Source organism: Giraffa tippelskirchi, chromosome 3, assembly GCF_054371585.1.
Source record: "Giraffa tippelskirchi isolate mGirTip1 chromosome 3, T2T-mGirTip1v1.2.pri, whole genome shotgun sequence".
Taxonomy (NCBI): domain Eukaryota; kingdom Metazoa; phylum Chordata; class Mammalia; order Artiodactyla; family Giraffidae; genus Giraffa; species Giraffa tippelskirchi.
In genome coordinates, this window is record NC_137277.1 from 182143605 (window position 1) to 182167289 (window position 23685).

General features: G+C 40.5%; 2 protein-coding genes and 1 long non-coding RNA gene across 7 annotated transcripts in view; 1 reads left to right on the forward strand and 2 right to left on the reverse strand.

Annotated features, from left to right (window-relative positions):
• Positions 1–7817, reverse strand: part of STX12 (syntaxin 12) — a 31823-nt gene extending 24006 nt beyond the window's left edge. Inside the window, exons 1-2 of one of the 2 annotated variants that reach the window (XM_081586339.1) lie at positions 7550–7817; positions 6799–6862 (exon numbers count right to left, since the gene is read on the reverse strand). In XM_081586339.1, coding sequence (XP_081442465.1) covers positions 6799–6844 — 46 coding nt within the window. In that variant the 5' untranslated portion in view covers positions 6845–6862; positions 7550–7817. The remainder of the gene's footprint in view (positions 1–6798; positions 6863–7549) is intronic. The other variant, XM_081586338.1, reaches the window with a different exon arrangement.
• Positions 7818–18551: 10734 nt separating this feature from the next.
• Positions 18552–19880, forward strand: LOC145543753 (uncharacterized). Its single transcript, XR_014081013.1, has 2 exons — positions 18552–18665; positions 19410–19880. It is a non-coding gene; the product is annotated as an uncharacterized LOC145543753 (long non-coding RNA).
• A 1287-nt stretch (positions 19881–21167) lies between these two features.
• Positions 21168–23685, reverse strand: part of FAM76A (family with sequence similarity 76 member A) — a 28623-nt gene continuing 26105 nt past the window's right edge. For 3 of the 4 annotated variants that reach the window (XM_081586344.1, XM_081586342.1, XM_081586341.1), the window contains one exon: positions 21168–23456. In XM_081586344.1, coding sequence (XP_081442470.1) covers positions 23370–23456 — 87 coding nt within the window. In that variant the 3' untranslated portion in view covers positions 21168–23369. The remainder of the gene's footprint in view (positions 23457–23685) is intronic. The other variant, XR_014081014.1, reaches the window with a different exon arrangement.

A 23685-nucleotide genomic window follows, 5' to 3' on the forward strand; every position in this document is an offset into this window, starting at 1 on the left:
ACCTACTTACTGGAGTCCAGCAGAGTGCCAGCACCCAGGGAGCAGTAAGCAATTGCTGATTAATTGAGTTAGCCTCAGTTTTATGTCATGCCACTTTCAAGGCAGAAGATATGAACAAACATGAGCTAGGAATAATGAGACCTAAATTCTAAGCCAAACAGGACCACTAACTACATGTACAGCACCAGTTAAATCATTTCATGTTGCTGGGTCTCTTTCACCAATTGTATATGATATTCAGGTTTAACTAACACATACTGAGTACTTATTGTCTGTCACAGTACTTAACTATTTGTGTGGGTGGGGCTTTTTTCCTCATTCAATTATTACGACTACATAAGGACTAAATGACCTCTAAGTGCTCCCACCACTGCTCAATGATAAAAGTCAACAATAATGAAGAAGCTCTAGTCCCAGAATGATGCTGTGAAACCAAGCAGTTTTTTTGCAAGCCAGAGTTTGGCTGAGAGAGACTCTGCCTCTCTGTACAAATGGGACTGGACTGACTATACGCCTCTGGAGAGGAGAGACCACATTCTACTCATTTTTATATTTGCATAACCACAACATGCATACACACTCCTCCAGAAAATAATTGGCTACAGGGTGACACATAAAGGTAAATGTTACTAGTATAGCAGTTCAAAGAAACAGATCTCATCTTATTGACTGTCTTTACATAGAGCATTCTCTTTAGAAACTCTAGAGATTTCAAAATTTCAAGTTGTTAATCACCGATCAAAATGTTTTAAATGCCCTAGACAGCAAAAGGGATTTTATAGACTATGGGGGAAAAGTCAATTTAAAATCAGCTGTTCTTGGTTTATCCTCAGCTGAGAACTTTTTTTACCTAGTCTTTTCTGACTTCTTTTGTTTTCTGAGATACGTAAATTGGGATGGGGGGATTGGGTGGAGGGAGGAGGACTTTATAGCGTCATTTGTTAGCTAAGCACCAGAATGAATCCACGCTTTCATCAATTCTATTCAAATTCCTGAATATTGATATTTTCCTAAAAGTTTCCAGCAAGATGCCCCAAAACTCAAATTATAAGGACAGTAGCGTCTTTGTTTACTGGAAGTAGAATTATTTGTATACTGCTCTCCATAACTACCAACATCTGGGTTTATTTGAAAATAGTGACTCAATGACCCATCTGTTTTACAACCAAGAACTGTATCACTTGAGACTTCCCTGATGGTCGAGTGGTAAAGAAACCACCTGCCAATGCAGGGTACATGGGTTTGATCCCTAGCCCGGGAAGATCCCACACGGTGGGGAACAACTCAGCCTGTGTGCCACAACTACTGAGCCTGAGCACCTAGAACCTGTGCTCTACAACAAGAGAAGCCACCGCAACGAGAAGCCCACACACCACAACTAGAGAATAGCCCCCGCTCGCTGCAACTAGAGAAAGCTCACGCGCAGCAACAAAGACCCAGCCCAGCTATAAAAATAAACAAATAATTCTTTTTAAAAAAAGAAAAGAACTGTATCCCTTAAACCTAAAGCACAAAAAGAAACAGTTACATACACACTTATTTTCACTTGAATGCACTTAAGATGTCAAAAAGTAAAGTGATACTTTTTGGAATGATTTTTATCAAAATGGGTTTAGTCTGAAGGAGTTTTCTGGTCAGCTTCCTTAATGAGAAAATTCCTTTTCTAAGCATTCTAGTAAATAAAAGTTTTACTTTTAGATTGATTTGTTACATTTTGGATGAAAAGCACTGGGTATCTATCCTCTATGAAATGCTACATAATCTGGAAACCAGATGACTAGGCCAAATGTAAAGAAAAGTTCTTCAGTTCTGTGTAAGCAATTTTGTTATTTTTAAAACTAGGCCTCAATTTCTCCTATCACTGACCTCTCATGTTTAAAAGCATGTCCTGGCTAAAACTTTTATAAGACTACCGAGCAAACCAATTTATTGCACATTACAGCTAACATCTACACTAGGAGCTACTCTAAACTGAACACTCTTCATGGGCTTTTAGCTGATACCAGCTTTTAGCAGAATCTGAATCTCCAAATGAACCATATCAAAGTCTAGACATGTTGAAAGCAACTACCATAAAGGTAAACAAGCAAACATATATTCAAAGAAAGAATCGTATTTACATAAAATGAGAACATGATAGCTTGTTATGACATAAGTCATATGACAATGAAGTCATCTCAGTGTCTTACTCTGAAAATTAGGTTTGCATTGTTTTTGCAAAGCTACAATGAAAATGACCTGACTTTTTGCTACTAAAGCAGGAAAGCTCTAAACTAAACTGAACATGAACACCAAATATCAAAGGTATAATCTTCTATTTACCATACCCATGACAGAAGACACAATGGGTTAAGAACATAGACTCTGAATTAAGACTGCCTGTGTGTTATTCCCAGTTCCACACTTCCTAGTAAAAGGCTCCACTCCTTTGTGCCTCAGTTTCCTCACCTAGAAAATGGGAATAACAAGAGAATCCTCACGTGGTTGTTGTGAGGCTGACATTAAGAGATTATGAAGCTAAATTCAGAACAGTGTCTAGCACTTAAAAGAACTCAATCAAGGATAGCTATTATTATCAAACTCGAGACCAAGAAAAATGTACTTAGCGATGATAAAAATCAATTAAGTACATACTGAACGCCAACTATTAATACATATCCACTGCAGTGCCAGGCCCTGTAGCTAAAGAGAGCTGTACAATGCACGGTTGCTATCCCCACAAAACTAACAGTGATCTCTCAGTTGGAATAACAAGGTCAAAAAGCATGAATTAATTACAGAATACAAAATGAAGTAAGTGCTAAGCTTGCAAATTCAAAAATAAAAACAAAATGACAGTTAACATTTCTTTTTTTTTTTTTAGTTAACATTTCTTAAACAATGTTGCAGGCCTGCTTCAAGCACTTTACATAAATTTCCTCATTTAATTCTCACGATCCTATGAAGTAAAGACTGTTATTAACTCCATCATATAGATGAGGGAACTGAAACAGAGAAGTACAGCAATATGCTTACATAGCTAGTTAGAAGCAGATCTAGGACTCAAACCCAGACAGTCTGACTCCTGAGCCCGCTCACTTAACTACTGAACTATAGTGGAGCAGGGGACTCAACCAATAATATTACCATTTATGGAATGTCTACTATGTGCCGGGCACTATACTAGGCACTTTCAAATATCCCATTTTGCCAACAGCATTCATTTTATAGATGGGATAACAGACAGAAAGGGGAACTGCTCCAGGCTAACAGTACAACATAGAGGAGGAAGAACTCTGTCACAGATCTGCTGAGCCTAACTCCCAGGCTCCTGTTGACTTCATTCTTTGAAAAGCAAGGGAAAGCTTAGTTACAAGGGGCAGGATTTAAGCACAACTCAAAGGATTTGTATAATTTAGGTGGCTTATGAGGTAGGGAACGATTGAAGAAAGGAGGAATAGAATGAGCAAAAACTTGCTGCAAAAACCAGTGTTTGGGGATGTAAAGAAAAATAGCCTGCCTGGAGCAAAGGGTGACCAGTAGGAGAAAACATGGCTAATTTGGATTAAGATGACAAAGACAATGGAGGCAAAGTGGAATGCTAAGACCTGATGCAGCAGACAACAGCCAGCCACTGTGAGCTCTTGAGCAGGTAAGAGGGATTTTAGACATACTGCTGATAGCATTACTGGAATGAACTAGAAAGGCGACAGAAACACTGAGACTATGCTGCTGGATACAGATGTGGAGATCATGAAGACTTCACAAAGTGGGCAATGAAATAAAGCAAAGGGACAACAGGGAAACAATTTTGAAAAAACAGCCCACAGGATTTCACACAACAGTCAATTTTAAAAGTTTAGCTGCTTTTAATTTTTTAGTAAACAGAATCATATCAATAAATTAGCAACATTAAAGAACAGACATGCTGTTCTTTAGTCTCTTCAGAGATAACTTGGAGCCTGTTAGGTTATTTCCCTCTATCTGCCTAGACCCTTCGTTTCACAACAGGCGGAGTCAAGCATTTTTCTTCTGTTGCCCACACATACTGATAACAACCATTTGTGCCAGGCAGTCAACCTTAGCTGTACCTGTAACAACCCACACAGTGACCTGCCATATTTCAGCCTGACAGGCTCAGCAATTCCAAACCCACAAATGCAGCTGAAAAGTTGAGAAAAAAGAATAAGCTATTCTCTCATATTTTCAATAAGTACAGGTCCTTGAAGGACTATTTGGATGTGGGCATACGTCTGGGACAGGCGGAGGCGGGAGGGGTCACATCCAGACTGTATACTTAGGTATACTGGCCAAGTTTGGGGGATGGGTACCAGTCTGATAACTGGGTAGAGGCAATGTCACCCTACCAATTTCCAACTCCCAGAGCCTCACTAAACAATCCCAAAGGGAAAATTCCAACTCACACTGCCTAGGGTCACACGATGTGGTAGGAACCACATAGCACAAGGTAAATAAGGCAGGAAGAGTTCCAAAATGGTGGGAAAATCCCATTCATTCAAATCGACTAAATACAATTTACTGAGCATCAAGACCCTAAATAATATGATCCCTGGCTATCTCTATGGCCTCTTTTCCTACTATGCTTCCTTCTTTAACTGCAGTCCAGACACATTAGTCTCCCTGCCATTCTTGAAGGCACTGAGGTCTTTGCTCTTGCAATTTCCTCTGCCTAGAATGCCTTCCCTCAGTTACTCACATGGCCCTCTCCCTCACTTCACTCAGGTGTCTACTCAGAGAGGCCCTCCTTGACCATCTGATGTAAGATAAATAGCACTTCTTTCTCTGGTTACTTTGTGTCTCCTTATCTGCTTTATTTTTTCATTATAGCACTTATTACTTCGCAATATTGGTTATACATGTGTATGTACGCATATGTTTGTATATACACACATTCATACACACATATATATACACACACTATCTATCAGGACAGGGTTTTGTCTATCTTGCTCATCACTCCATCCCCAGCACATAGCAGGTGCTCAAAGAATATTTGTTGAACAGAGAATGAGTGAATCTATCATATGGACAGATCTGAGGTAATTACTAGAAATATAAAGATGAATAAGTCATGTCTCATTTCTTCAAAGGAACTAACAATCTAGCAGGAGAGGTAGACAAACCACAAGAGGAGAAAGTTCCACAGCTCAGGTATTCCCCATAGCTTCCTATGAAGAGTAAAAAAAAAAGTCACTTCTAACCTGCTGAAGTGTTAACTGCTACAAAACTGTAATATTAATTAAAAATTATAAAAAGGCTAAATGTTGGTCATAAGAGACAGATCTGGTTTCAAATTTCTTAGCCTGTTTCCTAATCCATAAAAAGAAATAATACTGGTAATTACTTCATAGGGTTGTTACAAAATCAAGTTAGATAATGTCTGTAAAGCACTTACATTGCCTGGCACACAGTATGTACACAAATGTTAGCTATTAATGTTATTAATGGCTGAATCCAACTATTACTTGAGCCTGATGCCTAACCAAGAGCTAAATCTTATGAATTCTATCACCAGAGACACCTCTCCTATCCTTTCTTTCTTTTTATTTTCAGTTCCTAACTGGTGTCTCTGATTCCAGTCTCTCCCTTCCAACTCAATTTACACATTTCTAAAGAATTAAATCCAAACCCCATTAGGTTAGCACTTAAAGCCCTTCATATCTGGGTCCCAACTTAACCTTTCCAAGCCTACTTTGCACTATGCTCTAGAATCCACCACGCTAGCCAAATTAAACCACTCTACTTTTCTATACACAGCACATGCTTTCCCTCTACCGTGACTTGCTCATTTAATTCCCTCCTGAAATGCTCTTCTCTTGTTTATTGTAAAAAGTTCAAATTCTTTCCACCATGTTTCCAGCCAGACCTAACTCAAATACCATAATGCCTTCCCTGGTCCCTCCCAAGTGAAAATGATGCCTTTCTCTCCTGAATACCTATAATTTTATTATATCTCACCTACAGCACCAAATCCTTTCAGTTGCTATGTATGCCACAGGCTCCCTGCCAGTTCTTATACACAGTACATGCATGATACTCAAACAAATGCATACAGAATGAACATTTCACAAATAGACATTAAAATTAGATTTGGTCTCAACAATAAATTTTTGGCTTTGAATTAGAATTTTCTGATCTAGCCTGTATTACAGCTCCCTCACAAAAGGAAACTGGAACACAAAGTACTACACTTCCTAACCAGTGGTCATATATTTTTAAAATAATTTTATTTTTTGGCTGCACCATGCAGCATATGGGATCTTAGTTCCCCAACCAGGGATTGAACCCATGCCCCACGCAGTGGAAGCATGAAGTCTTAACTTTCCTGGACCACCAGGAAAGTCCCACCAGTGGTCATATTAATTTTTGTTTTAAATTTCTAGATTTCACAAATCATATAGTCTTCTTTCTACTTCCAAGGCGCCAAGACTCAAATAATTTCCATCAGAAACTTTCCCTCTCTCAAATTCTACATTACATATTAAATTTAAAAACTAAGTGATATTTTTCTTTAAAATATAGAACAAAATTGTGCTTCATGACCAACTAGTTCTATCTATTAACAGGGTACAGCCAAGCTCACAAAAACACAATAATAAACAACAAGGATGATGATACCATTCCTTCCAAGTAGTTGCTGTTGCTGCTGACCTCCTGTTTATAAGGCTCTGAGCTGCTTTTCAGGCACAAGATTTAACTCATTCATCTACAGTCTCATTTAGACCCTAACAGTGGGGAGGCAGTTTTAAAACAAGCAATGACATTCCGAAATCCACCACCAGCTCTACCATGTCTTACTTGCTATGTGATTGTGGCCATGTCCCTGAGCTTCTCTGTGTATCATGCTTGTTCAAAAGAGTAACTAGATGGGGAAGGAAAACAAAAGACTCATCAGCTTGAAATCCAAAAACACGCAAATCTTCTGCTACAAAAGACAAAATACTGTAAACTGAAGTGTTTTTGGTGAATTCTCTTTATTAAAGTAGAAGTCATCTGACCCCTTGAATACAAGTCATTGTAACTGACTTCCAAACATTACAGGAAGAACTGTATTAAAGTCACCAAAACACATGCATTCTCCACTCTGCTTAATTGAAAGCAGCTTACTTTCAGGAAGCCAGAAGCTGAGCAGAACGTAAAGTCTAAACCAGTAAACAACTCCCGATCTAAACTGGTCAAAGAGAAGTGGGTGGAGGGAAGCAGATGACAGGAAAAACTCGGCTGACCGCTGCATCAGGTCGACTCACTCACTGCTCTGGAGCAGACAAACACACCCTCCCACCCTGGGGCTGTCAGGACTGCTGTCTTAGCCCCAAAACACCTTACGGGCAGAACTCCTGAGAAGAAACTCGAGCTTCAGTTGAGGCTCCGGACCCTCAGGGTGCCTGGGCCTGGCAGATTCAGGGATGGCAGCCCACCGTATCCAGAGCGGAGCGCCCGAGACGGCCTCAGGTGTGGCCTTGGCCGTAGCCCCGGCTGGGCTCCGCCGTCCCGGCAGCCTCGTCAGGACGGCTCCCGCCCCCCCAGCCACCGCGCTACCCCGGCTCACTGGCTTGGCTGATCCGCTGGATGTTGCCGCTGCACGTCTGGATGATGCTGTTGAAGTCCCGGAGTGGGGGCCCCGAGGCCCCCGGGTTCCGGTACATGTCTAAGGGACCGTAGGACATGACGGGGAGCAGACACCGACTCGCCCTGCACCGCGCTCCTACCGGAAACAGCCGCCAGACCCGACCCGCAGGCTGACAGGGAAACCGGGAAGAGAAAGGGCGGGGACGGGATGAAGCTGCGTGCGCACTAGCCCCGCCCCCTCGCGGCGCGCTCGCGTCCGCCCCGGCTCGACCCGCCCCGCATTTGCGCAGGCGCCGCTGGACCTGGTGGCTGAAAGGTAGCTTAGAGACGCGACGCCCTGGAGCTTGCGGGGCGGAGCGATGACGTCATGCCGTTGGGACTTGGATGGGAGAATGTGGAGTGGTGTTGTTTATTGTCAGGGCACGGCGACAGAAGGCAAGAATTTTTCGATTAGCATAAAATTGTACCAGATGATCTCAGCCCTAACATCCTATCCTGTTCTATTCTGAGAACTCAGGCCCAAATATGGAGAATTCGACAACCTTGAAACCCAGATCCGTAACCAAACTCTTGAGATTCCTCACTGTTTTCATCCCCTAGGGCTTTAGGAGGATTTTTGAAGCACTTTTATGTTTTACAAATCACTTTCATTTCTCCCTCCACCCCTCTTCTAGTCTGCATGCTTAGTCGCTCAGTCGTGACTCTTTGCCACCCTATGGGCTGTAGCCCGCCAGGTTCCTCTGTCTACGGAAGTTCCCAGGCAGGAATATTGGAATGGGTTGCCATTGCCTTCTCCAGGGGATCTTTCCCCACCCAGGGATCGAACCAACGTCTCTTGTGTCTCCTGCATTGGCAGGCGGATACTTGATCAGTGCGCCATCTGGGAAGCCTAACAACAAAATAATAATAATGAAAAGATTTTTTTAAGCACGTATTATGTGTGACCCCCCCGCACTGCAGTTCAGTTGTTCATAAGCTGTTTCACGCCAAAGGACGGTGTCCTAACTATTCTTACCTTCAGACTAGATAACGGACAATCGATTTTTAAATGTTGAAGTAAAGTAACAACAGAACAAGCATCATCATTTTCCCTATTTCAGGTGAGAAAGGTAATGCCACAGAGGTTAATTTGCTTTTCTGAGATTTGACTGTAAAACCCAAGCACTAAGCTAATCGTACTGTCATCTTGCTATATCCTTAACATGCATTCTCATATTACCAAATTCATTCTCCACTTAAATCCCTCCAAATAGCTTCTTCATCTACATCCCAAACCAGGATTTCTTGGAGAACTAGATTCTCAAATTTTTTAAATCATTCCCTTAAGTAACTTGTAATGTATGACCTCAGTGTTTCCATAGAAGACTGCATTTTGTGAGCTTATGGTAAATGGAAAGACAAGGGTAGATTTTGCTTTGGGTGGAGATCAAGATAGACAGAAGTGAGGGGAAACCGGCAGTGTTTGTTTTCCGTTTTCTCCACCCCACTTCACCCCACTCTGCTTTGCAATCTCTAGGGAATGACCAAGAGAGGAAGCTGCTTGCCCGTGTGGGAGGGGGCCCTTAATGGGTGAATGAGCCTACATTTAGCCTTAGAGCTTTTATAAGCAAATCTGTCTCTATTTTTTGATGGAGCATTTATAAGGGCATTTTTTTTTCTCCTTAGAACAGATGATGTTTAGGGGCTCTCATTCTGGTTTTTAAAACCATATATTTTTTTAGAATCCATAGTTTTGTATGTTTGCCGGCTGTCACTTCAGGTGTGTCTAACTCTTTGCAACCCGCATCTCTTCTGTCTCCTGCATTGGCAGATGTGTTCTTTACCACTAGTGCCAACTGGGAAGTCCAAAGCTTTATATATCTTGTAGACAAAGGTCCATATAGTCAAAGCTATGGTTTTTCCAGTAGTCAGGTATGGATGTGAAATTTGGACCATAAAGAAGGCTGAGCTGAAGAATTGATGGTTTTGAGTTGTGGTGCTGGGGAAGACTCTTGAGAGTCCCTTGGACAGCAAGGAGATCAAACCAGTCACTCCTAAAGGAAATCAACCCTGAATATTCATTGGAAGGACTGATGCTAAAGCTGAGGCTCCAATACTTTGGCCACCTGACATGAAGAGTTGACTCCTTGGAAAAGACCCTGATGCTGGGAAAGATTGAGGACAGGAGGAGAAGGGGGTGACAGAGGATGAGATGGTTGGATGGCATCACCTACTCAATGAACATGAGTTGGAGCATACTCCGGGAGATAGTGAAGAACAGGGAAGCCAAGTGTGCTGCAGTCCATGGGATCACAGAGTTGGACACAACTTAGCACCTAAACAACAATGGTAGTATTGTATGGGCTTCCCAGGTGGCACTAGTGGTAAAGAACCTCCCTGCCAATGCAGGAGACCTAAGAGATGCCGGTTCGATCCTTGGACGGAGAAGATCCCCTGGAGGACGGCATGGCAACCCACTCCAGTATTCTTGCCTGGAGAATCCCATGGACAGAGGAGCCTGGCAAGCTACAGTCCATAGGGTCACAAAAAGCTGGACATGACTGAAGGGACTTAGCACACAGCACACATAGTAAATCAGTATTCTTGTCTGGGAAATTCCATAGACAGAGGAGCCTGGCTGGCTACAGCCCATGACAAGAGTTGTACATGACTTAGCAACTAAAGCACCACCATAGTAAATCGTGTACATTGTACTTTTTACCTAGAAAGTAGTCTTGGGAATGTTTTCATTTACATTTGACTCTGTTCAACGAAGTGAAGTTCAGTAAAGGTTTTCATCCTGGTTTGAAGTGGTGGTTGTTATTGTTGGTTTTTCTCCAACTAAAATAAAAAGTGGTTTTCCATAGCCATGGCTATCTTGTGCTGTCACTTGTAGCAATACATTTGTGCCTTGCAAATACTAGATGTCAAATGAGTATATATTGAATTTATACATGAATAATAAATAAGTATCATTTCTTAAATGCCCATCCAGGCAATGTGAACACATTTTACAAAGTTATTCGTAATTCCTAAGATGAAACCCATCTGATAGAGACCACCTATGGTCTGACAGATTTATTAACTTAATGCTACAATAGGGACAGCAAACTAGAGGAATTATGGGGCGTCTCACCAAGCACAGGGAGAGAGAGAATTATTCTAGAATTTTGAAGGATGGACTGTAGGTAAAATTTAAAAGAAGCAGTGTTTTTGATAGCCTCACAGCATACCAGGCTATGTGTAAAGGGATTATCATCAGGCCTGAGCTAACAAGAGGACTCAGAATCCTGTTTCCTTGGAAACTACAACGTGAAGATAAATGTGGAATGATGTATCTAGAAACCCCTTATCTGAAGCTCTGCACCTGGGTTGGAAATTGAGCCTGCTTCTCTGTGTCAAAGTCACTCAGATGCTCCAGGCAAGAGTGGAATATTCCGGTCTTACTGATATTTCAAATAGCAAATTTTCTGAAAAAGCACTGCTTTTAGAAAATGAGATTTCTCAGCATTATGTCTTTTCTAATTGACAAAAACAGTTTTTCATGGTTTGAACCCATCAGGGTGAGATCAGATCCTTGGTAACAGAAGAAAAAACTGGTGTTCTCTAGAGGTCTGGACGCTTGCCCACCGTCATGCAACTATTAAATTGCAGAGTCATGATTCATGCATATTCTATGACCCAGTAATTCTACTATCTATATACTCAACAGGTGTGCATCCATATGTGTTCCAAAAACCAAGTATAAGGAAGTTCATACCAGCATTTTTTATGACTAAGCAGAATTCATCTGTATTAATTTTTATTGTTATGATTAACATACAATAGAATACACAGATATTACATGTTCATTTCAATGAATTTTGACATTTGTATATACCCACATACTGTGTTAGTTGTTCAGTCATGTCCAACTCTTTGTGACCCCGTGTGACTGTAACCCGCCAGGCTCCTCTGTTCATGGAAATTTCCAGGCAAGAATAATGAATGGGTTGCCATTTCCTTCTCTATGGAATCTTCCCAACCCATGGATCGAACCAGTGTCTCCTGCATTGCAGGCAGATTCTTTTCCATCTGAGCCACCAGCCACCAGGGAAGCCCATACACCCACATAACCACCACCCAAACTGAGAAATACAACATTTTCATTGTTATCAAAGAAAGTTTCTTCAAACTGTGGCCCTTTTTTTGCGGGGGGCTCTACACTGGGTCTTCGTTGCTGTGCTTGGGCTTTCTCTAGTTGTGGTGAGCAGGAGCTATTCTCTAGTTGAGATGCCTGGGCTTTTCAGTGTGGTTTCTCTTGTTGCAGAGTATGGGCTCTAGAGCACATGGACTTCAGTCATTAGTTAGGGCCGGGGACTCAGTAGCTGTGGTACATAGGTTTGCCCCGGGCATGTGGGATTTTAGTTCCTGGACCAGGAGACCAGGGACTGAGCCTGTGTCCCCTGTATTGGCAGGTGGATTCTTCAACACTGGACCACCAGGGAAGCACCAGCTGTGCTCCATTCTAATCAATTCCCTCATCCCCAGAAATCACTTTCTGATTTTTATCATTACAGATTGGTTTTGTCTATTCTCAGGCTTCATCAAGAAGGGATCATACTTTATGTTTTTGTTTTTTGACGACACTTTATATATTCTTTAGTGTTGGCTTATTTCAATTAATATGCTTTTGAGATATTTCCATGATGTTGCATATGTCAGTGGGTTAGTCATTTTTATTGCTGAGTAGTATTTTATCACATGATTTTACTACAATTTGATTATCCATTCCCTTATTGATGGGCATGGGAGTTGTTTCCAGTTCAAAGCTGTTAACAGCTTTGAAGAAGGCCAGAGAAGCATTTTTTTTAGATCTATTTCTTTTTTATTTTTTAAATTATGAAAATATGATAACACATTTACAAGAGATTTGGAAAATACATAACAAGGTTACATGTAGTTCTATTATATATTACAGTTATTTTTTAAGTAGATAAATTAAGATTTTTGGTTGGAGCTTCAATATCAAACTCTCAAAAATTAATAGAATGAATATACAGAGAAGTCGAAGGATATAGTAGACCTGAAAAGTACTATGAGCCAATTCAACATAATTAAGATTTTACCATTTTCATGCAATGATAGAATACAAATTTTATTCAAGTTCTCATACATTATAAACTAGGAGACCCTGGAACATATCTAGGGACATAAAACAAGGTGCAAAAATTTCATGGTCAAAAGGTATTGAAATCATACAGATTCTGTTCTCTTATCACTGTGGAATTATGTTAGAAATCAATATCAAAAGACATTTGAAAATAATTTTCAAGTCCAATGTGACATTTACCAAGAGAGATCTTTGACTTAGCCTTTGAAAGCCTCACTAAAGTTAGAAGACTGAAAAAATGCAGAGGGTGATTGCAGAGAAGAGAGCATTTAAAGGAGAAATTAATATCAACATGAGAAATTAATATCAAAGATACTTTTAAAATCTCATGTATTTGGAAATTAAATGTCCATTTTTAAATGATAGGTGTATCTAAGTCATAACAAGGAAAATTAGAAAATATTTGCAAAGAATAAAAATGAAGAGAGAATTTACCAGTTTGTTTTATGCAGCTGAAGCTGCTCAATACAATTAAATACAATGTGGAGTCTTGAATAAGATACAAAAACAAATAATGGATGCTAGAGTAAAATTTTGTGAAATTTGGACAAAATCAATACTTTAGTTAATAATACTGTATCACATATTAATTTCCTATTTTTTTAAACAACATAGTATTTCTTTATAGTCTCAGAACTGGATTAGAAGTTTCAAGTTTCAAGCCTCATTCAAAATTTTTTTTAAAAAATCACTAAGATAATAAATTTTCTAGACTTTTAGCAGTAATACTAGATGCCAAAATACATGAAACTATATCAAAGCTTTGCTGCTGCTGCTGCTGCTGCTGCTAAATCGCTTCTGTCGTGTCTGACTCTGTGCGACCCCATAGATGGCAGCCCACCAGGCTCCGCCATCCCTGGGATTCTCCAGGCAAGAACACTGGAGTGGGTTGCCATTTCCTTCTCCAATGCATGAAAGTGAAAAGTGAGAGTGAAGTCGCTCAGTCGTGTCTTGCCGGGAGCCAGCTCACGAGATCCCCACTCATGACAGAGTCATGAGGAGAAGGACTGACCAGCAGAACAACTCAGGCCTCAGGGATTCTCGAGAGGCTGCCTCAGCGCTCACCTTAAAAATGAGATCTCTCTTTCTGACCCTTGCTATAATAAACCTCTTCTTATTTTCTATGACTTAGGCAAAAGACGTTTCCTGATTCCCTTCTAAAAAAGATCATTCTGAAACCTCAAATCAACAAGGCCCCTGAATGGTAACACCCTAAATAAAATTATCTGGGATATAGAGTATGCTGATCTAAATTCCTTTTGCTAACATATTGGTTTGTTTAATAAATGTACCTGTGCCTTTGGAGCTAATGTGCATAACTGCTCCCTAGTAATGAAACAGCATTGAGAGCCTCCGCACAGAAAGCCCCTATGGGCACAAAACCCTTCGCAGGAAAAAAGGCTTGTTAGGAAATACAAAAAATATTGCTTTGTGAAACTGTTACTTAATCTATATTTACTCACTATGTTTTTACTCTTAACGTATTTAGCCTATATAATGAAAGCATAATAGTTAGAGATTTATATAAATAGAAGTTTAGCTTTAATACAAATAATAAGACAATTGTTGATTTAACTGATGACTCTTACTTAAAGCTGAACTTCAGCTTGCTGTTCTTTGACTTTATGGAACTACATTCCTTTCTGTTAAGCTCAAGGCATAGAGTAAATTACCAAAAACAGGTTTTACCTTAAAACTTCCTGTTGATGAATTCTTTCCTGATGTGCCCTATACAAAAGTGTTCTGATTGGTCAACCTTTATCAATAGAGAGTCACAAGGTGTTAGCAGGCCACCAGGCCAGAAGATGATGTAAACAAAATGAGGCTTTTTGTAACTAAAGACATGCAAACGGCTTCGATGAGGGTCGAAACTGCTGGCCCATTGAGCTAACTTGATGGGCCCATTAAGATATACCCATTAAGCTAAGTTGGTATGTCCCTTAAGCTAAGTGGGTATGTTTCTTGAGCTAAGCTGAATTGGTATGTCCCTTAAGCTGAATTGGTATGACTCTATACTTTACATTTGTTTCTATATACCACTAAAAATATAAAAGCTGTCTTAAAAACAATAAAGTCGGGAGACACTTGGAAACGCTGAGACTCGCTGTGTCTTCTCATTCGTATCGCCGACGCCGTCCATCCTGAGGAAACTCTGGACCCGCTGGAGCTGGACTCCGGCAGTGTCTGACTCCTAGCGACCCCATGGACTGCAGCCTACCAGCCTCCTCTGTCCATGGGATTTTCCAGGCGAGAGTACTGGAGTGGGTTGCCATTGCCTTCTCTATCAAAGCTTTGAGTGACTATATATCAGAAATCTAGTATTTCTATTCATAGTAAGTCAAACAAGTGGAATCAAATGGTAAAAATTCATAAGTTTTCTAAAATATATATATTATACATGACTATCTATATAGGTATACATATTATACATACTAGTTATGTGTATATTATATATATGCATACAAAAATTTTCTACTACACTTAATAAAATCTTGAGAAAGAAAAACAGTAACAAAAAAAGTGGCGGAGAAATTGGAAAACATAAACTAAATTAAATGGGAGCACTGAATATGAAATAGGAAAAGTGAAACAACCAGATAAAAGCAAAAGATCATTATATAGTCCAGTTGTTTTTAAACGTGGTTTCTCACTAGAAATACATCTGGAGCTTTGGAGAAAAAAAGCAATACCTGGGCATTTGTATTTTTCAAATAATTGCAAGATAATTCTGATATGCATCTGGATTTTTAAAAGTAATTACAGGTTTTTCTATTAAATGGTAGTGTTAGTGATATAGAATTCTATTGTTTTCTGTTGCAGAGCAGCATTTGTTTCCACAAGTTCCAAACTGGAAACAACCTAAATGTCCATCAGCAGTAGGATGGATAAATTGTAATATGAATTTCAGAGCATGAAAATTAATGGCCTATTACTATGTGAACAATGTGGGTGATTTTTTCCAAACATAATGTCTAGCAAAAGAAGCAGACAAAAATGAGTACATTCTGTATTATCATCCTCTGCCATCCCCTACTTATTTTGCCTTCAATGTTTCCCAGCATCAAGTTCTTTTCCAATGAGTCTGCTCTTCACATCAGGTGGCCAAAGTATTGGAGCTTCAGCTTCAGCATCAGTCCTTCCAATAAATATTCAGGATTGATTTCCTTTAGGATTGACTGATTTGATTTCCTTGCAATCCAAGGGACTGTCAAGAGTCTTCTCCAGCACAATTCAAAAGCGCCTATTCTTTGGTGCTCAGCCTTCTTTTATTGGACCATAAGGAACAGTGAAGGACAGGGAAACCTGGCTTGCTGCAATTCATGGTGTCACAAAGAGTCGTATACAACTTAGCGACTGAACAACAACAGCCTTCTTTATGGTCCAGCTCTCACATTCATACATGGCTACTGGAAAAACCATAACTTTGACTATATGAACATTTGTCAGCAAAGTAATGTCTCTGCTTTCTAATACGCTATCTAGGTTTATCATAGCTTTCCTCCCAAGGAGCAAGTGTCTTTTAATTTTGTGGCAGCAGTCACCATCTGCAGTGATTTTGGAGCCCAAGAAAATAAAATCTGTCATTGCTTCCACTTTTTCCCTTTCTATTTGCCTTGAAGTGATGGGACTAGAGGCCATGATCTTAGTTTTTTGTTGAGTTTCAAGCCAGTTTTTTCACTCTCCTCTTTCACCCTCATCAAGAGGCTCTTTAGTTCCTCTTTACTTTCTGCCATTACAGTGGTACCATCTGCATATCTGAGGTTGATGCTATTTCTCCCAGCAATCTTGATTCCAGTTTGTGATTCTTCCAGTGAAGCATTTTGCATGAGGTACTCTGTATATAAGTTAAATAAGCAGGATGACAATATACAGCCTTGTCATACTCCTTTCCCAATTTGAACCAGTCGGTTGTTCCATGTCCTGTTCTAACTGTTGCTTCTTGACCTGCCTACAGGTTTCTCAAGAGACAGGTAAGGTGATCTGTTACTCCCATGTCTAATAATTTTCCACCATTTGTTGTGATCCACACAGTCAAAGGCTTTAACACAGTCAATAAAGCAGATGTTTTTCTGAAACTCCCTTGCTTTCTACATGATCCAACAAATGTTGGCAATTTGATCACACAACTTCAGGCGTGTATGTGCTAAGTCATTTCAGTCATGTCCAACTCTTCATGACCCTATGGACTGTAACCCACCAGGCTCCTCTGTCCATGGGATTCTCCAGGCAAGAATACTGGAGTGGGTTGCCATGCCCTCCTCCAGGGGATCTTCCCGACCCAGAGATTGAACCCAGATCTCCTGCATTGCAGGTGGATTCTTTACCCACTGAGTCACCTGGGAAGCCCTCACAACATCGTACATCCATCAAAATCCTTTGATCAATACACTAAGAAGGATAAATTTTACTATATGTAAGTTATATCTTATTAAAGTTAAAAATGGCACTCTAAAGATCGGTGAAATGAAGTAGCACACGTGAGGTGGGTAATATGGAGTTGAAAAAAACAGACATATTAATTGTGGTTTTCGTGAATGTTCTGGTGACCTAAAAGTGATCTTGGAACCAAGTAACTTCGGAAGCAAAAAACAAGTGAACATACGTTTTTATTCTATTCTGTTGTTTTCCCTCTCGAGAAACAGAAAATATAGATTATGTGGGAGTCTTGCATAATAATAACTTACAAAATCTAGTGCATGCTATGTGTCAACCACTGTTCTAGAGACTTCTCAGTTTAGTTCAATTGCTCAGTCGTGTCCGACTCTTTGCGACCCCATGGACTGCAGCCCACCAGGCTTCCCTGACCATCACCAACTCCCGGAGCCTGCTCAAACTCATGTGCATCGAGTTGATGACGCCATCCAACCATCTCATCCTCTGTCGTCCCCTTCTCCTCCTGCCTTTAATCTTTCCCAGCACTGGGGTCTTTTCCAATGAGTCAGTTCTTCGCATCAGGTGGCCAAAGTATTGGAGTTTCAGCTTCAGCATCAGTCCTTCCAATGAATATTGAGGACTGATTTCCTTTGGGATTGACTGGTTGGATCTCCTTGCAGTCCAAGGGACTCTCAAGAGTCTTCTCCAACACCACAGTTCAAAAGCATCAATTCTTCATCACTCAGCTTTCTTTATGGTTCTACATATATTATGTAGAAGGAGACTTCCACATACATTATTTAATCCTCACAGCAACCCTAAGGTAAGTAGAGATAGAACTCAAACACAGGCAGTCCAACTTCAGAGTAACCACAGCCTGACACAGTCTCACTTTTCAAGTCGAGTTGATAATCTGCTTCAGTGCCAGTCTGACAAGCACTAGCAGGCTAAGTAGTTATTGTTTCCAGTCATAAGTAAGAAATATGAACTCCTTTCCCCCAAATGGCAACTTTCATTCCTGCCTTCAAAACCCAGAGATTCACATAGTTGTTACTCAGTCTTATAGGTCAAAGGTCAGTGTAGTAGCCAGCCTCCCAGACCCCAATGGTCTGCCTGCTGATGTGAATGCACCTGGGTAGTCTCATTCCACATTGAATAAGTGTCAGTAATTTGTCCTCTGTAACCAATAGGGTATTGTAGAAACGTTGATGTGTGACAAAGATAGGCCATGAGAGACACTGCAGCTTCTGCCTTGCTCTTTTGAATTTGATTTAGTTCTAAAATCCATTCCCGATGTGGCAGTTAATATTTTTAAAAATTGCCACCACAGTAGTTTCCATCCCACATGCTCTTCTACTTTGTCACCCTCTCATCAAGACAAGGGATCTATGTCCCCTCCCCTTGAGTCTGGGTGGGCTTCTGCTTTGACTAATAAAATGCTGCAGAAGTGAGGTACTGTGACCTCAGAGGACAGGTCAGAAGATGAAACACAGCTTCAGATTTGTTCATTGGATCGCTTGTGCTTGGGAGTCTTGAGCCACCATGGAAGAAGTCTGATTACCTAAAGGCCACCATGCTGGGGAAGGCCAAGGTATACATGGAGGGGCCCATTATATAGGTGCTTCAGTCAGCATTACTAGACTTTATCATCTCAGTCCAGGCACTATACACAAATAAACAGAGCCTTCAGAAAGATGACTCTAGCTCCAATAAGTGTCCTTCAGCTCTTCAGTCTGCCCAGCTGAGGACCCAGAAACTAAGCAACAAAGACTAGTCATCCCCACGGTGCCCTGTCCAAAATCTTGATCAACTGGGTCTGTGGGCATATGAAAATGGGTGTTTTAAAAAACTAAATTTTGGGAAGTTCTCTGGTGGTCCAGTGGTTAGGACTCACTGCTCTCATTGCCATGGCCCAGGTTCAATCCCTGGTCAGAAAAAAAAGACCCACTAAATTCTGGGGTAATTTGTTGTGTAGGAATAATAACCACAACACTTTACAGCTCCTGACAGTTTGGGCTTTCCCCAAAATGGCCCCTCCTCCAAGAATCTAGATGACCGTTAGCTGAGGATAGTTATACTGCAGGTAACATATGGTCTTAAACTGCAAAGGATGGGACCAAAAGTCTGGGACCAAAGTTACTTTAAGGTCTTTTGTTGACGAGTTTCACTTTCACTTCACTTTCACTTTCCTGAAGAACTAGATGATGTCTTTCTCTGTTTATATTATATTCTTCCCCTCTAGTGGTTTTTAAGGCTGAGTAAATGAGTAAATTAAAAAGCAGAGACACCACTTTGCTGACAAAGGCACGTATAGTCAAAGCTATGGTTTTTCCAGTAGTCAGGTATGGATGCGAGAGTTCGACCATGAAGAGAAGGCTGAGTGCTAAAGAATTGATGCGTTCGAACTGTGGTGCTGGAGAAGACTCTCGAGAGTCCCTTGGACAGCAAGGAGATCCAACCAGTCCATCCTAAAGGAAATCATCCTTGAATATTCATTGGAAGGATTGATGCTGAAGCTGAGGCTCCAATACTTTGGCCACATGAAGAGCCAACTCATTGGAAAAGACCCTGATGCTGGTAAAGACTGAGGGCAAGAGAAGGGGGTGACAGAGGATGAGATGGTTGGTTGGCATCACCGATTCAGTGAACGTGAGTTTGAGCAAACTCTGGGAGATAGTGAAGGACAGGGAAGCCTAGTGTGCTGCAGTCCATGGGGTCGCAAGTGTCAGACACAACTTAGCATCTAAACAACAATAACAAATTGGTAAATTAAGAGAATTCACACAATAAAGATGGTCATAGTCTACTGTCTTAGTCTGTTTGGACTTCTATAACAAAATATCACAGACTGGGTAGCTTATTAAACAACAGAAATTTATTTTTCACATTTCTAGTGGCTGCTGCTGCTGCTTCTAAGTCGCTTCAGTCACGTCCAACTCCGTGCGACCCCATAGACGGCAGCCCACCTGGCTCCTCCATCCATGGATTTTCCAGGCAAGAGTACTGGAGTGGGTTGCCATTTCCTTCTCCGTTCTAGTGGCTAGGAAGTCCCAGATCAAGAAGCCAGCTTGGTTGCACTCTAGTGAGGGTCCTCTTCCAGATTCATAGCGGGTACCTTCTGGTTATGTCCTCATATGGTAGAAGGGGCAAAGTATTTCTTTGACGCCTCCATTATGAGGACACTAAGCCCATTCATGAGGGCAGAACCAAAGTATCTCTCAAAAGCCCCCCTTTTCAATACCACCATCTCTAGGCATTAAGATCTCAACATATGAATTTGGCAGTGACTCAGGTCACTCAGCCCTGAGTCTTTGCGACACCATGGACTGTAGCCTGCCAGGCTCATCTGTCCATGGAATTCTCCAGGCAAGAATACTGGAATGGGTAGCCATTCCCTTCCCCAGAGGATCTTATCCACCCAGGGATCAAACCCGGGTCTTCTGCATTGCAAGCAGATTCTTTACCATCTGAGCCACTGGGGAAGCCCCTGGCAATGAGGGAGAGCAGGAATAAACATTCAGACCATAGCACCTATAAAACTACATTTAGAGGAAATACGCTGTCATTGAGCCTACAGAAGACAATGACCAGGATGTGACAATGATAATGTCTGAAAGGCACTTACTAATTTGGAAACCTACTAGCGCCAGGGTTTCAAACCAACACATTCCTGTCCTTGAGATGGCATATCAAAACCCTTTCATTCATACCATATGAAGATTCATCCCGTATTAATTGTGAATAATAATGGTAAACATAAAATTAAGGAACAATGGCGTTGTCCAATATTCTATTAAATGGGGGCCTTACGAGGAGAGTAAGTTTGTCAACTGTCTTCCCTGCTGTATCCTCATTGCCCACCAGTGCTTATAAAGCAAGCAACTGAACTGAATAAATATGATCACAGAAGAAAGAAAGAAATTAGTTTATTCTTTGATGGACATAAAACTCCCTATTAGCGCTGTTAGGCTTTTAATTGTTTAAAGTCTACAAGCAAGACAAACTGACTCTTTTCTAGGTTGAAGGGGATTATGGGATATGTCTATTGGTGAACCAGCAATAAATAAATGAAAAAAAAACAAACCAATAATTATACTTGAGTCAATATGAATTTTTATTAACACACATTTTTCAAAGTCTGTACAAACCAAAACATTCCTGTGTTTTAAAATGTCCATTATTACAAACATACAAATAAACAAAAGGTGTTACCAAAAGTTAGCTACTCAATTTTATGGTAAAACAGTATCATGATTTTTAAAAACCAAAATTTCAAGACTGAGGTTTCTTCCTTCTCTTTTTGGAACTCGTGGAAAGTTAGAAAATGTATGGATTTGCTTTATATTAAATGCCAAGACCTTAAAAAAAGATTTAGTATAAAACTAAATATGTTTTTACATTGTCACTTCAGGTAACAGAATTTCTCAAGTCTTTAAAATTAAAAAAAAACAACAACAACCCATGACTGCAACTTTTTTCACAATCTTTTCCACATAGGCAATGTAAATGCATCTGAAAAATATTATCTGACAGTTTGTCTTTACCTAAAATTTTCTCATTCAAAAAGTTACAAAACTATTTAGCACTGCCATTTCCCTTGCTTAGAAGAGAAAATTACATCCCCTACCAGAGCGATAAGCAACATGGTCCATTGTTCCTCTTATCTGAAGGAAGCCACTCATTTCCATGTCTCTGTCTCATTAAGTGCATGGCTCCACTCGTGAGAATGTTCACCAATTAGAAGCATTTGATGCTGGGAAATGCCTAGTAAGTTAAACTTACTGCTACACTTCTGGTAGTCTGAGGTACAAATGTCATCTGCCCTTATGATTACCTCTAACTCCAGTATAGCCCCCTGCGTTAAATGATTCCAAAGTAGCTGGTTTTATTGTTTCATGGCACACCACACATCTCTAATTTCTTTCACAAACATCACAGAGGACCTGAGAGTATGGCTAGAAATGCAAATCTATCCTCTCACATGAAAAGTAAATGCATGTGCCCACTGGGTCAAGAAGGGAAAACAGGACACAATTCAGGTTGGGGCCAAGCTGCTTCTGAGAAGCACCTGTTTTCAACACATTTCCATTAAAAGCAGGGAGTATACAGGCGGTGGTGGGTGGGGAAGAGTGGGGAGACAGTACATACCAGGATATCATTCTCCCAGTCACACTCAGAGTCCATACTTGAGCAGCTCATACTAATTTCCAAAATGCTCTGTAGTCCAAATCTTAGTCCATTTTGAATCATCTAAAAAAAAGTTATCTGACAATGGCCCAGTATGACAATTGATACAAGAGTATTTTTTTTAAAAAAGAGGTGGCAGTGTGAGATTTAAAATCAGTCACATAAAACAATCAAGAAAGGGGAGGGAGAGGGAAGTGTCCAGTATAACCTGGACAACCTTTCTTTCTGCCCTTACTTAGAAAGACAGACTCTCCAAATCTTTGCTATCTCCCTTAAGTATCTTCTTACATGCTCTTCCAAGAAACCCTCCAAAAGGCACTTAACTCCATACTTATATATTGAATTGTTTCACCTTAGCAATCAGTTTTTAAGACTCCAAGGTAACAAGAAAGAAAAGATCTGATTCTTTCACTAAAAGCTAGAGAGTAGTACTTTTTTTTTTAAAAGAAGCATCACTTTTACAAGAAGAACAAGCTAGGCTACCATTATTACTTTATCAAGAAAAAGTTTCTTTTTTTAAAAAATAAATAAAACTCTGGCTATACATAGTACAAAGTTCATACATAATATACCTGGAAAAAAACCCAAGAGTATACCCTGAAGCAAAAGGTTTATTGGAGAGAAAAAGTCTCTTCCATTGTACCAAGTCTTAAGGTGGCAGTTTTCAAAGTTCAGAGGGTGGCAGTGATATGTAATTAATGCCAAATTGCTTGCTCATGGGTATGGCAGGATGCAATGATGGACCAAAAAAAAAAAAATCATTCTGCACATAACACTGAGCAGTGACCACCACAAAAAGGAAAAAAAAAAAAGTAGCAAAAGAGAGAGAGAAGTACTGAGAGAAGGGCTGGAGGGTACAGAGAGGAGAGTAAGAGTGTGAGAGAGTAAGAGAAAGAGGGGGGAGCTTGAAACCCCAAACATTCAAGCATGCAGTCATAACACAGCACAAACCAGGTGTTTCCATTCAGCCCAACGCAGTCACACAAAGAAGGATAACTGTAATAATACAGAGATTTCTTAAGGAAGCTTGCAATTCCCAGAGAACAGCCAGGTTGCCACCCTAACCGAGGAATCCATTTGCTGTTGTCGGGAGCGTTCTCATGGTCTCTCATGGAGAGGTTATAGCTCCTGACTTCTCCGACTTCTTGCTCTTGGACAAGGCAGCTGCCTGCTTCAGGAGCTCTCGGTTTTTGGCCTAAAAAAAAAAGAAAAATCAGTGCAGAAGGAAGTTTTAGCAGGATAGGATGTTTTTCATGCAGATGCTAAGGGAGACAATGTAGAGGTCAGGAAGAGGTGAACGAATTCTAGAGGCAGAAAACAACAGAAAGCTCTAGGGTTTGGTTGAGAGGGAAGAAAGTATTTGCTGGAAGTTAATCAGTGTACTTGCATCTCCTGGGATCCACTATTACAAAAGGATGCTCTAT